The sequence below is a fragment of the Capra hircus genome, chromosome 4 (genome assembly GCF_001704415.2).
Source record: "Capra hircus breed San Clemente chromosome 4, ASM170441v1, whole genome shotgun sequence".
Taxonomy (NCBI): domain Eukaryota; kingdom Metazoa; phylum Chordata; class Mammalia; order Artiodactyla; family Bovidae; genus Capra; species Capra hircus.
This window is the reverse complement of record NC_030811.1, coordinates 88,607,264-88,622,841: the sequence shown is the minus strand read 5'-3', so window position 1 is coordinate 88,622,841 and position 15,578 is coordinate 88,607,264. Positions and strand designations below refer to the sequence as shown.

At 43.1% G+C, this 15,578-nt stretch overlaps 1 protein-coding gene across 4 annotated transcripts in view; it reads right to left on the bottom strand.

Moving 5' to 3' along the window:
* Positions 1-15,578, bottom strand: part of IGF2BP3 (insulin like growth factor 2 mRNA binding protein 3) — a 146,740-nt gene that overhangs the window by 14,205 nt on the left and 116,957 nt on the right. For all 4 annotated transcript variants that reach the window (XM_005679051.3, XM_005679052.2, XM_018047318.1 and 1 more), the window contains exons 6-10: positions 10,293-10,574; positions 6,633-6,767; positions 5,226-5,348; positions 2,885-3,020; positions 1,126-1,251 (exon numbers count right to left, since the gene is read on the bottom strand). In XM_005679051.3, coding sequence (XP_005679108.1) covers positions 1,126-1,251; positions 2,885-3,020; positions 5,226-5,348; positions 6,633-6,767; positions 10,293-10,574 — 802 coding nt within the window. The remainder of the gene's footprint in view (positions 1-1,125; positions 1,252-2,884; positions 3,021-5,225; positions 5,349-6,632; positions 6,768-10,292; positions 10,575-15,578) is intronic.

Sequence of the window (15,578 nt, the reverse complement as noted above, 5' to 3'; positions counted from 1 at the left end):
GCAGGTTAGCGGCAGGGGAAGATGCAAATGTCGCCATCAGCAACGGGAGAAAGACACAGGCTGCAAGAGCAGAGCGGAAGCTGAGAAGCACGCCCAGCCGCTGGCGGCTTCAAGGGCAGGCAAAGCCAAGCCGCACTCTTACAGGGACACAATACGATCAGTCTCATGACCCGTGTTCTTTGCAGAACTCCAGTGGCTTTTTATTCTATAAGTGCTCCAAGCAGAACAGCGCCCCCACCTCCTCCCTGAACACTTCCCTCAGTGTGGTGGGGCAGTTACCACTTGCAATTTTATGTCACAAGAGAGTCAAACAGGAAGAAAGAGACAGAAAAACGAATTCAAGAAGGAAGCTCCTAGAACGTTAATTTTATTTCACATGGTTGTCTTCAATTATTATTGATAATGCAACTGAGTGCATTATTAATTATTATTGATAATGCAATATTTCAAAAAAAATTCTTGTATATGGTATCTGCTAGGCTGCATTTATTTTCATACTATCACTGGCCTCCTATTTCTAACCTCACCTCAGGGAAAATGCTACTCTTAAAAAGCAAATACAAAAATTACAATTTCTTAACACAATTATTTCCTAATGACACACCTGTTTACAAAACAAATAAAAGCTGTTTAATGTCTGCACACAAACACATACACAGCAGATCTGTGGGCAAGACTATCTGAGCTCACCACTTAATAAAGTACAACATTCAAAATGGGAAACGTATCTAGTCTTTACTGACCTTTCAGGTGACGTTCAGGATGAAGGAACCTTATTCAAAATCCTCTCCTTTACATTTGAAAATAAGAAACCTCTTTCCCCCTCCCCAGAGTCTCAAATTTTTCTTTTGATATCTGAAAACATATGCTGAAAACCCTGCCACCCAAGAACTTCAAAAGAAATAACTCATGTATGTCTACAAAGAGAAGAAGGTCCTAGTGACTAGAAGTGGAAAGCTTGTACCAGATCCAAACTGACAAGTGGTCATACAGGGGTCAGGTTTTGCCTTAAGATTTTCCCCAATTAGCATTTAATGTCACACCACTTGAGGGCAACAAAGTCTGACCGTGTCCCTTGACGTCACCCCCTTCAACCATAAGGAAAGGCAAGGCACACTGTCTTACCTCAAACTGTGGGTAAGGAGGAGTCATAGCTGATGGGGGCCCTGAGGTGGGAGGTGGCATCCCAGATGTGGGTGGGAACAGACCCAAGGCGTTCAGATTTAATCCAGGAATTAGATGTGCCTGAAGCTGCAAAGGTAAAAAAAAAAAAAAAATCCCTTCATTTTACAATTACAACATCAAGTACAAGCAAGCATTTATATGTGATAATATCCAGATTGTGACCTCTTGTCAAGTAAAGAAAAAAATCATTTTGTGAGTTAAACTTTAAAACAAAGCAGATGTTCCATGTGATTGTACTTTGGGTTACAGGTTATGTCTGCACATAATTCTTGCTATTTTAAACTCCATGTGCTGTCTGCCTCCTCTCTGATCTGAAGGCACACTAGGTTTCTCCAAGCAGGGAACACAGCCTTCCTTGCCTTTAGGAGCAGCTCTCGGTACTCAGACATCCATGTTATCTGTATGCTCTGGGCACACAGTAGAGAGACTGAGTATCTTGCATGACTTGGAGAAGCAAGCAAACAAGTTATGTTCATTAAAAAGAACAGATAACAAATATTAAGAGATCTTTACTCCATGAAAAAAATTTGGTGGTCATGAGTCTATAGATCAAAACAAAATCAAGCCCTTTGGGAATCAGGTTCCATCCTCCTGTCCCTTCAAATAAACCTATCTTTGGAATGGATCCAGGAGCCAGAAATGGATTTGGTTTTGGTTTCATTTGCCAAGGGTTGAGAAAATAAGGTGGAGACTGCAGAGTTCAGACTTGAGCATCCTCAAGCTTGTTTTTACAAGGCATGTGTGGGTTGGGATTTACTCCTAAGTGACCCTGAAACATCTGGATGAGCAGCGATCATGTGAAGGTAGGGAGGCAGTCATGTGGGGGTAAAATGGTTAGCATTTAAGGATTTCTCCCAACGGCAGTATCATTTTTACACTTTCCCTTCTTTCAGGTGTAACATTTCAGATGGCAGGCCCAACAGGAACTTTTTTTTCCAATCATTTACTTGAAAATTCAAGACGGACTTTTGAAATGCTACATTTTCCATACCATTCCATCCATCATGGCACGGCAGCAATGCACTTTAATTACCTTACCTGCACACAGATTTGTTTTGTCATTTGAAATTATTTTATTGTCAAGGTTTACAAGTAACTAGGTTTTAAATTTCTCTTCATAAAAGTAGCTTTTTATATATGCACTGTATCTATTATAATCCTAATAAGCATGCAATTTAGGCAGGAGCCCCATTTTACAGACGAGGAAACTGGTGCTCCGAGAGACCAAGTAAGCTGTCCATGAGAATAAAGCGACAGCTAATAAATGGTTACGCTAAGAGTCACACCAGTTCACACACTCCTAAAGCCACATTCCTATAATGCCATAATCTCCCTCAAATTCACACTGTATGGAAGAGATTAGCCTTTTTTAGGGAGGTATTAGGGGGAGATTGGTGGGCTGCCATTTATGGGGTCGCACAGAGTCGGACACGACTGAAGTGACTTAGCAGCAGCAGCAGCCTTACGTCACAGGTAAGGAAGCTAAGGCGCAAAGTTAGCTAAAATCACAAAAGATGGCCAAGCCTGAGGTCCAAGTCTGTGTCTGCCCAACTATCCCAGGGCACTCACCCCGGTGCTCAGAGTCAATCAGAAACCACATCTAACAATGATGCCATTAAAGAAATCAATGGTAAGGCAATTGAAAACATCTTTGAACTGTTCATCAAAACAAAGACATTTCCTTCATAAGAAAACTAACATTCATGGAAGCAATATCGTTTTCATAAGACTCCCTGATTTTCTTCATTATCTCTTCCTCAGCTTTGGCACATGTTTCCACGTTGCCTTTCACCGTAATGGTGCGCTCCGGATTGTACAGTGTCAGCTCCTGCAATCTGCAGATTGAAACAGAGAGGCAAGAAAAAGACTGGAAATTATAGGAGGGAGACAGTTAATAATAGTTCAACCACAGATGGCAATTCAAACCCAACTGTGGAGGCTGGCAATGTGTAAAAGTAGGTGGTTAGACATCATGAAAAATGAGTAAGCCCCAAAAGTTGTGAATGCAAGAATTGTACAGCTGCAGGAGAATAGAAAATACTGCCCCTCCCACCTTCTCAATAAATATCTCTGTGTACGCAGTTCAATTAAGCCCATGTTTTAAACAAATTATACTTAACCACTTACGGTGAGCTTTTTTCACAACTGAACAGTAAAGAAAATGATCCAGAGGAACCTATAGTTTCAGTGGAACCCAAGAGCCAGATGAATATAACCTTTAATAAGTGCATTTCTAGTCTGCACTGACCACTCTGGGGTGTGACTGGCCTTGTCGTGCAACTGCATTTTTTTTGGGTCACCAAGCAAGGGATAAGCAAGAATATATCCCAAAATGGCACCCAGAAGTCATATGTCTAAGCTTATTTTTGTTGCTAATTTTAGAATTTAGATTGACATAGGCTTGAGGAAATAATACAAATCAATCCATTTTGACTGAATTTTAAAAATAGTCCCTCGATGACCATTTAGACAACTAAAAAGCTAAGATGTAACAGCAATATTCAGAAACTCTCTGCTTGTCTCAGCTCCTGTAGAAGCGTCAAAATCCATTCAGATGACACTGAGACCATCTAAGTCTCAGCCATTCAACAGCCTTGAAGGGAAACCCATGGGCGGTACTTACCGTGGAATCAAGACTCCGGAAATGGATGGAAAGGATACGGAATACTGGGACAGTTTCCTTTCATGTTCTTAGGGTTAAAGCTCTCATTTTCACTACTAGCAAAGTGTCTCAAGCTAAACATGAGCCAGATGAATGGGATGTTATTCCTTAACTTCTTCCCATACTTGATAAAATATAAACCATACAATGTTGTAAAATAATTAGCCTCCAATTAAAATAAATAAATTCATATTAAAAAAAAAAAAAACATCTACACAATGATGTTTCATCTCAGACCCCGTACACAAGTGTATGTCTCCTCCTCAGGCTCAACCCACTCTCCCCTGAAAAGCATTTTCTATTACAGCTTTTAAAATAGCTGCTTCCAGAATAGCCTTTATGATATATTTTTTCTCCTCTTAAAACCTTCCCCTTTTTGAGCATAAAATTCAAGACAGGGTAGGATCATTTGTTCTTTTCACTGTTCGGCAGTGTTTTCTTTCCCACTAAGCGGGACTCTCCCACTCCTTTTCCACCCCCACTTCTACGAAAACTCCCTGCTCCATGAACATACTGCCTCAGTCTTTCTCTACTATTCTTCATTAGTTCGTCAGTCTCTTTCCCCTCAACTTTTTAGGGTGCCCTGAAGGAAATAAAAGTCACCCTCAGAAGAGAAAGGCCTTTCCACGTAAGTTCAGAGCATTCATGGACTGTATGCATGGGGACCAGCCTCCAAGATCCCCACTCCCCAGTGACCGACCTCCCACACTGACTGAAGCTGACTTGTGTCAACAACAATAGAAAAAATGGCCAAGAGAGTGACCTCTAAGACTATGTTACATAAGACACAGCTGCTTCTGTCCTGCTGTCTCAGGTTGTTCACTATGAGGGAAGAGAGCTGCTATGACTTGAAGACGCCCCCACACAGCCCTGTGGAGGAGCTGAGCTGAGGTGAGGCGCTGAGGCCACATTCTAAGAGCAGCCATCAGCTTGGCGGCAACATCAAGAGACCCCCAAAGCAGGACCACCCAGTCATGCTGTGCTCCTGAATGCCTGCTCCACAGAAATCAGGTGAGCAAGAAATGTTTACCCTTGTCTTTAGTGGCCAATGTTGGGATAATCTGTTATACAGCGATGGATAATATGCAGGGTTTTACATTCCGGCTTTCAGAGCAGATGCCAGAAAACCCCAGCAAGACTTCAGTAGGAAATAGGCACGTCAAGTATTAGCGTATCCTGCCTTTGTAGCGGCAACAGAGAACGCTTTCACCGTGGGTGACAGACAGCAGGCAGGAGAGAATGGGCATAAGAAGTGAAGTATAAGCAGGGTGGGACAGGCCAGCTCCAAGAGTTGTAATCCGCTTAATATATAACCTATAGCTCGGAAATGGAATTTTTGAAAGGTTTCTAATTCAAAAGCGAGCACGGCAGCACTTACGGAGATATTGTGATTTTCGTGTCAGTGTCCTGCTCAATCTTTTTAAGATTCCGTCCTTCCTTACCAATGAGACGGCCTACAAAATTATTATGGGCTAAAATCTTCAGAGGAATCTCTTCTGTGCTGTAAAGAAAAATAACACAAAATAAAAAGGCCATCAAGTCAGAGTAAGTATACCTATTCTAGGGTAAAAGGACAATATTCGCTCATTAAACATTGACTTCCTGCCTACCGTAGGGAAGCATTCTGCCAGGTACACCGTAAAGCTTGCTGACCGTTAGCCCACATTCTAGCAATGCATGAAGAGAGGGGGATGAAAAAACACCGACAAGTATTTGGATAGGAGTTAATTTTTAAAAGTTTTCTTTTATTCATCTTAGGGAATGTCTTCCAATAATGGATTCTAGTTAGCTCTTTAAAAACACCTTACTCAAACTCATATTCTGAAACCCCCAATACCAGAATACCACATACAACACGAAGCAGGATGATTTTAGAATAATGTTTAAATACCCTCCTGGAGATAAAATGCATGATTTATAGAGGGAAACAGAAGAAACTCAACAGGGTTACACTTTGGAGGGAAGAGTATAAGAGTGAGAGAAGGGGCTTTCACTTTGCACCTTTCTGACTTTCCAAGTCATGGACATAGATAGCACTGTGTTAACATGTCATTGGGGTCATCTAAGTGGTGGGCTTTTTCTTCACTTTTCTCTGTATTAAAAAGGAATTTTAATCTTATAATAAAGCAAAACATAACACCTTCTAATTAAAATATGTGTAACGTACTTCAAAGGTCCCTCCAAATTAAACGCTGGTCGTTAGGCCCCCAGGCTAGGACCAGCGTCTTACTCTGGACCCTCCTCTCAGCACACCACCATGCTAGATGCTACAGGCAGCAGAGAACCCAGCCTCTGCTCAGGGCTCCCATGCACAAGAGATTTAGAGTTTCAACTGGAAACACCTAAATCAACAGCCAGCTTCCCATGGCACAAGACGGCACTTCCCAGCTCTGTTCTCCCTGCTCCTGCAGGGTGGGCTGGCAGACACAGGCCGAGCTCCAACAAGCTCCAAGTATAGGAGTGAGGGTTTGGGGTCCCCGCTTTGGGTAAATCCTAGGGATGCTTCTTGGACCTTAGGTGAGCTTCCTATGACCTCAACTGCCTTCTTTTTACAGCTGGACTTTTCCCATTAACACCACTCACAACATAGCCAAACATGAATGAAAACAATTGTTTAAAAGACTTATGCTCTATAACCACCAACACAACAGCGCCAACCCTCTGTCGCTCTTCAGGACAGCATTTCCCTTTGTTTGCTGGCAATTCCCAAAAATTATGTCAAAGAATCCCAAAAGTAAGGCCGCAAAAATATCAACCTCCCCACCAGTTAATCCTCTTTACTCACAATTTTATATCTTGAGCTTCTTTATGCATAATCTCCAGAATAGACTTACAAGCTGCAGAGGTGCCCTCAGGGGTAGAGAGGATAGTAATTGACTTCTCGGCGGCACCTGCATTCTCCTTCCGATGGACATCAATTCTTGGGGCGGGCACAAGGGGAGAGGGAAACAAGCGCTGTAAGCATGTGTTCACAACACTCTGTCAGCACCACCTATAAAGTCACAGCACTTCTGGGCAAAGAGTGGGTGACTCACTTTCCTCAAGAGCAAGTCTTGATAAGCTGTCACCATGGACGGGGCCAATGTTAATTCTAAGAATATTCCCCTCTCTCTGCTCACGCAGGGGTATGAGCAGCTGCACGTACTTAATTTTCCTATTAAGTGCCACAGGTCAAACATCTCATACCCAAGAGTCTGGGTTCAAACGAAAGGCTTTCTTCCACTCAAAACACAAGGGAGCCTGGAACACAAGCCAAGAGGACTGGAGCTGGGATCCTGCAAGTCGGGGCTACTGACTCCACTGACACAGAGTGGCCACCGTCCGTCACAGGTGGCACTTTCACTCCCCGGTTTCCTCTTGCCGGGTTCTTTCTCCATGTTGCCTCCCCGATCAGGGCAAAGTCTACAACGAACAGGGATAGGAGTGGAACTCAAAGAAAGGGCGGCGGTTCTATATCCAAAAAGGCAAATGGCCACTAAACACGCCATGATCTTCAGTCTCACTGGTCCTTAAAACAAGGTGTCATTCTCTTCCAGACCTGCACAGATGTAATGCAGATGGGTATCTGGGACACGCACATCTCTGGCATGGTGCAGAGTACAGAACAGCCGCTGAACTGCTTCTTAACTTTTGACCCAAGAATTCTACTTCTTGTAGTATCTCCTACAGACGTAGTCTCACACGTGGGCTAAGAGTGGTGTTTCTCACCCTCCAGCAGTACTGGCATTTCAGGTCAGACTAGCCCTTTGGTGCGGAATCCAGTCTGTGTGTTGCAGGGTGCTGCACATCTCTGGCCTCTGCCCTGTAGACACCGGTAGCACCCCTGCCCCCATCCAAGTGTGACAACCCAAACTGGCTCCCAACACTGACAGATGTCAGCTGGGGAAAACGTCACCATGGGGTGAAACCACTGGTGCAGGCGTGTTCACCGCTGCACTATGTGTAGTAGAAAGAAAACTGAACCATCTTAGAAATACCAATCAGGAAGAGATGGTTAAATAACATATCCAGATCACAGAGCTGTTCATCAATGTGGTAAAATTACAGGTGCCAACAAAGCAAAAGGTCCTTGATCTTACGGGAAAAAACAACACACTTCATACCATGATATGAACTCCTTTTTAAAGCCACATGTGTTAGTAGACACGAGGAACAAGTCTTACAAAGACATATTCCCAACTCAGTGGTCACCTTAGGGGTTAGACGGAGATTAACACTTTTATTTTAATGTACATACTTGTACACTTTGAATTAAATACAAAGACAAGTCTTCTGTTTAAAAAGTACAAGAAAGAAAATCAACTATCAAAAAAAGTGTGTTCAGGGAAAATTATTTTAAATTCCTCTGGCCACTCAAACACTAGATGGAAAGGCTATGTAACTCGAGGTTATGAGAATGACCACTACATTTTGCCAATAAAATGAAGGCTTGGATTTCATTTTCCCAAATGCCTAACTGAAAACCCAAGATTTATCTCAGAATTAAAACCTATAGCTAAAAATAAGGGCAAAGTAGAAGTGAAACAAATAAGTAATGTCTAGAAATAACCAATAAAAAAGAGTATCTTATATAACAGCTCTGATCTCAGGAACCACTTTCCATTCACTGGTTTCAATCTCCGATCACTCTAAGTATTGCTTCTCTTCTAGTAGGTGACGTGCTCACCTCCCTCCTGGTTTATTTCCACCTGCTCACTGTGCTAAGGATTACTAAACTCTGATCCTCTGAGAGTAAGGAATGTTGCTTTACAGATTGGGGCAGCCCTGTGAGGCTATTCCAGAAGCAGAGGATCTGATAATGTCTAGTTTCAATGGCAAGAGTTAATTAAATCTGTTGGCAGAGCTGCAAGTGAATCATTGAACACAACTATGGCTTCCCTTCCCTCTCTATCCTCCATCTTCCTGCTTAACTAAAACAAACAGTTTCATTTAAATCACAGAAGCTCTTTCCTCTGACAAGGAAATGAGCAGCTTTAAAAGGAACAACTTTCATCTGCCATGTGATGAGGAAGGGAAACGACTGAAAAATTAGTTTCTGCAGGTAACGGGGAATCAATGCAAGAGAGACGCTCTTGATTAAAGAGAAGCTTGTGTATTAAAATGAGGCAAATCTGAGATGGAAACTGACTGGGCTATGGTTCAGGTGTCGTCCCTACCCTCTGACATTATGAAGTCAAGGCCAGCGACTTTGCACGAAGGCAGCCAGCACTCTGCATCTCCCCCACTCCCAAGTGTGGGAAGGCAGGGCCAGGCGCCACTCCTCCAGGGGGGTGAGCGCATGACCACCACTAGACAAGGTTCATTTTGCTTCTACGTCAGAAATGGGCCCGCCACCTGAAGGCTGGCGTGGTGCCTGTGGTCAACGTGGATAACCTCTTAAGCCTGTTGGAACAAACACAGCACCATAGTTGTACTTTCTGAAAAAGACTCCGCTTAACTCCTTGGACCACACAAAATAATTTTTCTCACTAAATTTAAAAAGCAGAATGATCCACAGCCATCTCTGTAGCTGGCCCAAGGCCATCCCCCTGCCCTTCTGTACAGAATGACTTGAGAGGTGTGTACACGCTCCCTCTTCTCCCTAGCACATCCACGGTTCTTCAGGAAATATGGTGGCAACTGTCCCAGAGATGCGCCTGGTAGCCATTTACAGAACTAACGGCAAGGACAGAGTTCATCATCAAGTTGCTTTAGGTCAAATTCTTCACATACAGCATCACAGGATGGTTACTAAAGCAAAACCACGAACATATAATCATTGGAGCTCCAAAACTGAGACAGTGCCTTAGATATACTTTAACAGAATTAAATATAATTCACATGCAGTTATTTCACTCATTTGACAAAAGTGAGAGCCATCAACATGCCCAGTGCTGGGACTACAGTGATAAAACAAACAGCTCCTGCTTTCTACTCCTAAAAAGTTAGCTCCAGTATTTGATGGAGAATCTTCTAAAACCCCAAAACTGCAAATTAAAACTATCAAACAACATCCTAAAGAAAGAACCATTCTAACTACATGGCTTAAACACAGGATAACTACAGATCATAAACTGAATTATTCTTCACTGAAGTAAAGCAAGACTGAAAAACTCTTCTGTGTTGGACCCAGAAAATTACTTCTAAAAGCACAGAAGGCAGGTACCAGTGGAGGTCGGGGAGGAGTTGGGGGAGCAGAGAGCCACCTAGAGGTCAGGGCCTCCCCCATTAAGAGTATCATTTGTTTTCCATTCATGTGTGAAAATCTGAAGTTCTCTTTAAGATTAAGGTTCAGCCCCAGGTTTTAATAAAATGAATACTGAAGATATCAAATCACAAGGTTTTTCCAGATTCCCAAGTAGCATACAAGAAGGAATCGTAACCATGTTCAGGAGGACATGAAGTAGCAAGCAACATACTCTGTTATGAAGATTCAAACACCCATCGCATCCCAGGAAATACTCACTTAGACTGGGTCTGTTTGGTGATATTCCGAATGGTGGCACCTTCTTTTCCTATAATGGCTCCAACGAACTGGGTGGGAACCAGCAGGCGCAGAGGCAAGTCGCACGGCTTCTGCTTGGACACTGACCCTGGAGACCCCTGCCTCGAGGAGCCCCTCTGCCCAAACCCACGCCGGCCTCGGGGCTGCTGGGAGGGGCTCTGCTGGGCCGCCATCTCGTCGGGGATGTAGGCCACTCTCAGCGTGAAGGTCTCCAGCTGGAACCCATTCAGCTTGTCTAAAGCTCTGAAAGTCAACAAGGAGCAGGGGGTGGGAAGAGGAACCAGGCTGAGTAACAATACCACCTCTTCCACTCAGGATCCCTGGCGCTAAAGCTCGTGAATAAAGCCACTGAACAGATAGCAAATCCAGAACACACCTAACACTCCCCACCCACATTCCCTTTGAAGGACACATGGGGAAAACAGACAGGTTTCCAAGGGAACATATGAGCCATTTACCAGTAAAGTGAAAACACATTTTGTCAAACTCTAAATGGGGACTTCCCTGGCGGTCTAGTTTTTAGGACTTGGTGCTCTCACTGCTGAGGTCTGGGTACAATCGGTAGGCAGGTAAGTAAGATCCCAGAAGACACACAGTGTGGCCAGAAAAACCCAAGCAAACAAAAAACAACATTTACTAAGCTATTCACCATGAAGTCAGTAACAGCCTGTGAGGACCCCCACAGAACAGGAGGAGGGGGCTCTCCTCTGGCTAGTCTTTCCAAATCAGAATAGAAAAGATGTTACAATACACACCTCCCTTGCTTTAATGTCTTAAGAACAAATATTTAAAACACTTTCAGAATCAAAGGACAAAAATCTCTGAGCCACTCACTGGAGGACGTAGAACTTAATACTCATGTTTCTTACCACTATAAAATCACTCAATACCTATTATGAGCCTGTTCTTGAGGGAAAAAAGCAATCCATGACCTTGTGGAATTTATGATCTGATTTGAGGCAGGGAGACAGGGGTGGTGGTGAACCAAAGGAAACGACGAAAACTGTCTTCTCCCTACCGATCCATCCATCCATGCACCCATTCATCTATTTCGAGAGGAGCTTTACTTTTACTTTTTTTTTTTTTTCCCCATTTTAGAGGCTTGTTATGGAAAACTACGGAAATTAAAAGATGCTTGCTTGCTCCTTGGAAGAAAAGCTATGACCAACCTAAATAGCATATTAAAAAGTAGAGACATTACTCTGCCAACAAAGGTGCATCCAGTCAAAACTATGGTTTTTCCAGTGGTCATGTATGGATGTGAGAGTTAGACTATAAAGAAGGCTGAGGGCCGAAGAACTGATGCTTTTGAATTGTGGTGTTGGAGAAGACTCTTGAGAGTCCCTTGGACTGCAAGGAGATCAAACAAACCAGTCAATCCTAAAGGAAATTAATGCTGAATATTCATTTGAAGGACTGATGCTGAACCTGAAACTCCAATACTTTGGGCACCTAATGCGAAGAACTGACTCATTTGAAAAGATCTTGATGATGGGAAAGATTGGGGGCAGGAAGAGAAGGGGACAACAGAGGATGAGATGGCTGGATGGCATCACCGACTCGATGGGCATGAGTCTGAGCAGGCTTCAGGAGTTGGTGATGGACAGGGAGGCTTGGTGTGCTGTAGTCCATGGGGTTGCGAAGAGTTGGACACAACTGAGCGAGTGAACCGAACTATGGAAAAGTACTCAATCTTAGGCAAACATCTCAATGAATTTTCACACAGTGAGCATGCATCTCCAGATTCAGAGCTAGGACACCCCAGTGTCCCAGAAGCCCCGCCAGGACCTCCTTCCAATGACTGTCCCTTCCCTCGGCTCCTCACACCAGAAGGATTCTGCCTGTTTACATTTCTATGTAAATACCCATGTCTGGCATCTTTAACTTATCGCTTAAGTGTGTAAGATTCCTAAGTTTATAAGATACATTGGTGTTCTAGCTTATCTACATATTTTAAATGTGAAGAACTCAATAAAAGTTGGCAGAAGATACTGCCATATAGACATCACCCTAATAATACACACTCCCAGTGCACAACAGAATTAAAAAAAAAAAAAAAAAAGGCCTCATGCTTTCTCCAGGGTTACTCAGAATCTTTGCTCAGGTGGTATTCCAGTGGGCCCTGAGTTCGACCCAGGCAAGGAGAGAAAAACAGGCATAAAATGCTCTGTCTGGTTGCTCAGAGTGATCATTTGTGGTTCACATACTGCTTTATCTGGAGACTTTTCCATTTCAAAGGGAAAGAGAATAGGCCCAGCACCAAAAAGGGTAACAAAACCATGAAACCGCATGGTAGATGTAGAAAGCCAGACAAGACACACCAATGTTCTCAGGACTCAGAATTCTGCCCTTTTCGCACATCAGTGGCCTGTTCCATCACTGTCTTACAGGTCTATGCACATGAATTAACTCTTTAAAAGGTCCCAGTCATACAGACTAACAAAGTATCAAGGAATTTCTATCACTATTACCTCCAAGACCCTTCCTACAGTACCTATTACCTATGATAACTTCTGCAAATGGACCAGTTCTTTCCATCTGTCACACAGGTGTGTGAGTGTTCAGTGCCTTCTTAAAGTGTAGCTGAGATCATGATATACATGGTCTTGTGATTTGTTGTTTTTCCAAATACAATATATTTTGGGATATTTCCATGCGAGTTCTGTATCAGACATTCTTTTCCCATGTGTGTGTGTGTGCAAGTGAATCACTCTGCTGTACAGCAGAAATTAACAAGACATTGTAAATCAACTATACTTCAATTTTTAAAAAAAAAGTAGCTACAGATGGCATTCTTTTCATAAACTTCATAGGTGATAGCAGACACACAGAAAAACTTGTTTTACCAATGCCCTGATACAAGAACCTTCAATTAACACATTTTTCCTACCTTCTTCCCTCTCCTTTTTTCCTAAAGAATATGTGCATTAAGGGCCCTTAAGTATTTTGGCTATTTCTAAAGGAAGACAACAGCTAGAAATTTTATTAACATCAATGATGTACATTTACTACAGAAAGTTTGGAATTACAGATGTTTCAACAAATTAGATAAAGCTTTTCAAAGCCCAGGAGAAACCTATCCCTGAAGCTTCTTTCGAAGACAAGAGGAGAGCCCAATGCAATGAAGGGCTCAACTCGACCTGGTACATAAAAGGACAGTTCACAGTAACATCCTCCCCACTCTACAACTGAGCACTTCAGAAGAGAGTAAGTGACTGTGCAATTAAGTCAGTAATGTTACTTTAAAAAAAGAAGTTGGGGGCTGGGGAGCCCTTCCCTGGTGGCTCAGAAAGTAAAGAATCAGCCTGCAATGCTGGAGATGTGGGTTCCATCCCTGGGTCATTAAGATCCCCTGGAGAAGGAAATGGCAACCCTCTCCAGTATTCTTGCCTGGAGAATTCCATGGACACAGGAGCTTGGCGGGCTACAGTCCATGTTACTAAAAAGTTAATTAGTTTCTTTCCTGATTAAGAGACATATACAGACAGACAGACAGAGATCCTTCTCCATGGAAATAAATAGAGATAAACATGTAAGTCACCAGATGCTTCTGTGTATCCAAATACAGTCACGCGTGTTCCAAGAAACAACTCTCAACTTGAAATAAACTATAACTAAACTATAACTTCCCAACTTCACTGTACTGCTTTAAGAAGATATCTTTGAGAGCAAAAGAAAAGATGCTCTCCATTGGGAGGCCACGCGGCACAGTGCTCCAGGACCCAGTGCTGTCTGGGCCCCAAAGACTCCAAACTCAGGTTGTTCCCGTCAGAGAGCAAACAGCATGCCCCGTGTATATCCCACTGCGAGCTGCCAGGGCTCCTGACCCCTCCCCACATGGCGCTCCACACCTGCACACAGCTGAAGGTACAGGAGTGAATAAACTGCCAGCAATGACTGTGTCACGACTGAAGACTGTACATTTTTGAATTTTAAGTCTACCACTATAACCTCTCTATGCTACATTATCTAGTGGTCTGCCGAGTTCAGGGGAAAACATTCTAGTATTTTCACCAACCTTACTGTACATGCAAGACACGTGATCAAAAACTGTCATCTAATTATTCAAAACATATGCATTCAGTTCAGCGGAACTCAAGGATGTTTATCCCACATGTGTATTACTCAGAATGCTGTTTCCCATCATTACTTGATTGCTCTGCTGTGATTTTGAGTCAATCAGAAGATGGTGAGCAGTATTTTTTGTTTTGCTTCGTTTTGGCTGCCCTGGGTTCTAAGCTGCGCCTCTTGCATTGGAAGTGCAGAGTCCCAACCACTGGACCACCAGGAAATTCCCACCCATGAGCAGTTCTGCTGGCTGGTAGAAGGAAATGGCAACCCACTCCAGTGTTCTTGCCTGGAGAATCCCAGGGACGGGGGAGCCTGGTGGGCTGCCGTCTATGGGGTCGCACAGAGTCAGACACGACAGAAGCGACTTGGCAGCAGCAGCAGCAGCCCTTAATCGCATTGCTAAGTTTATTGGGGTAGATCACAGGGTAGGACTGAAAGGGTCTTGCAAGAAAGAATAAGTAGTTTATCTCAAGGATTAGACAGAAGAACAGAGTCTCAGAGAAGTTAAATGTATCCAATGGTACACACATACAGAGCTGAGGAGTGAAAGAGAGACTAGAATTCTAAACCAGCTTGAACAGTAAGTAGCCAAGGAACCTTGGAAAGGTCGTTTTGTGATTTGGCATTAGCCTCCTCACCTGAAAAACTATAAACGACCAGATTTATGGTCTTTAGACTCTATAAATTCCATGTCTAAAATCTTTTCCTTATTCCTAGATCTCACTGCTGGGTATCATGTAGGTCCTAATAAAATGAGGCTTAGCCATCATTGAAAAGTCACATCATTCCATTTTCTCCTTGTACCAAGAGTAAGAGGTTGAGACATACAATTCAGCAATAATAACCAAAAGCCTGATAATACAACTGCAGGGAGACATCTTAAGGAAACAATGAAAGACTTCATTACCAAACTAGTTCTAATGGCAAAAAACCGCAAACAACCTAGATGCCCACCAGAGGACTAGCTGCACAGCCTGTGGTAGGGATGACATACCGGAGAGAGGCTACTAATAGTATAGATACAGCTGACGGAAAGACAGCCTGCACAATTCTACAGAATGATCTCTGGCATTTTAAAAGCTGTAATGATGACCTATGTGGGGAAAAAACCTAAAGACTGGATATATGTATATGCATAACTGATTCCCTGGTAGCTACTTGGCTGTAGCTACCAGC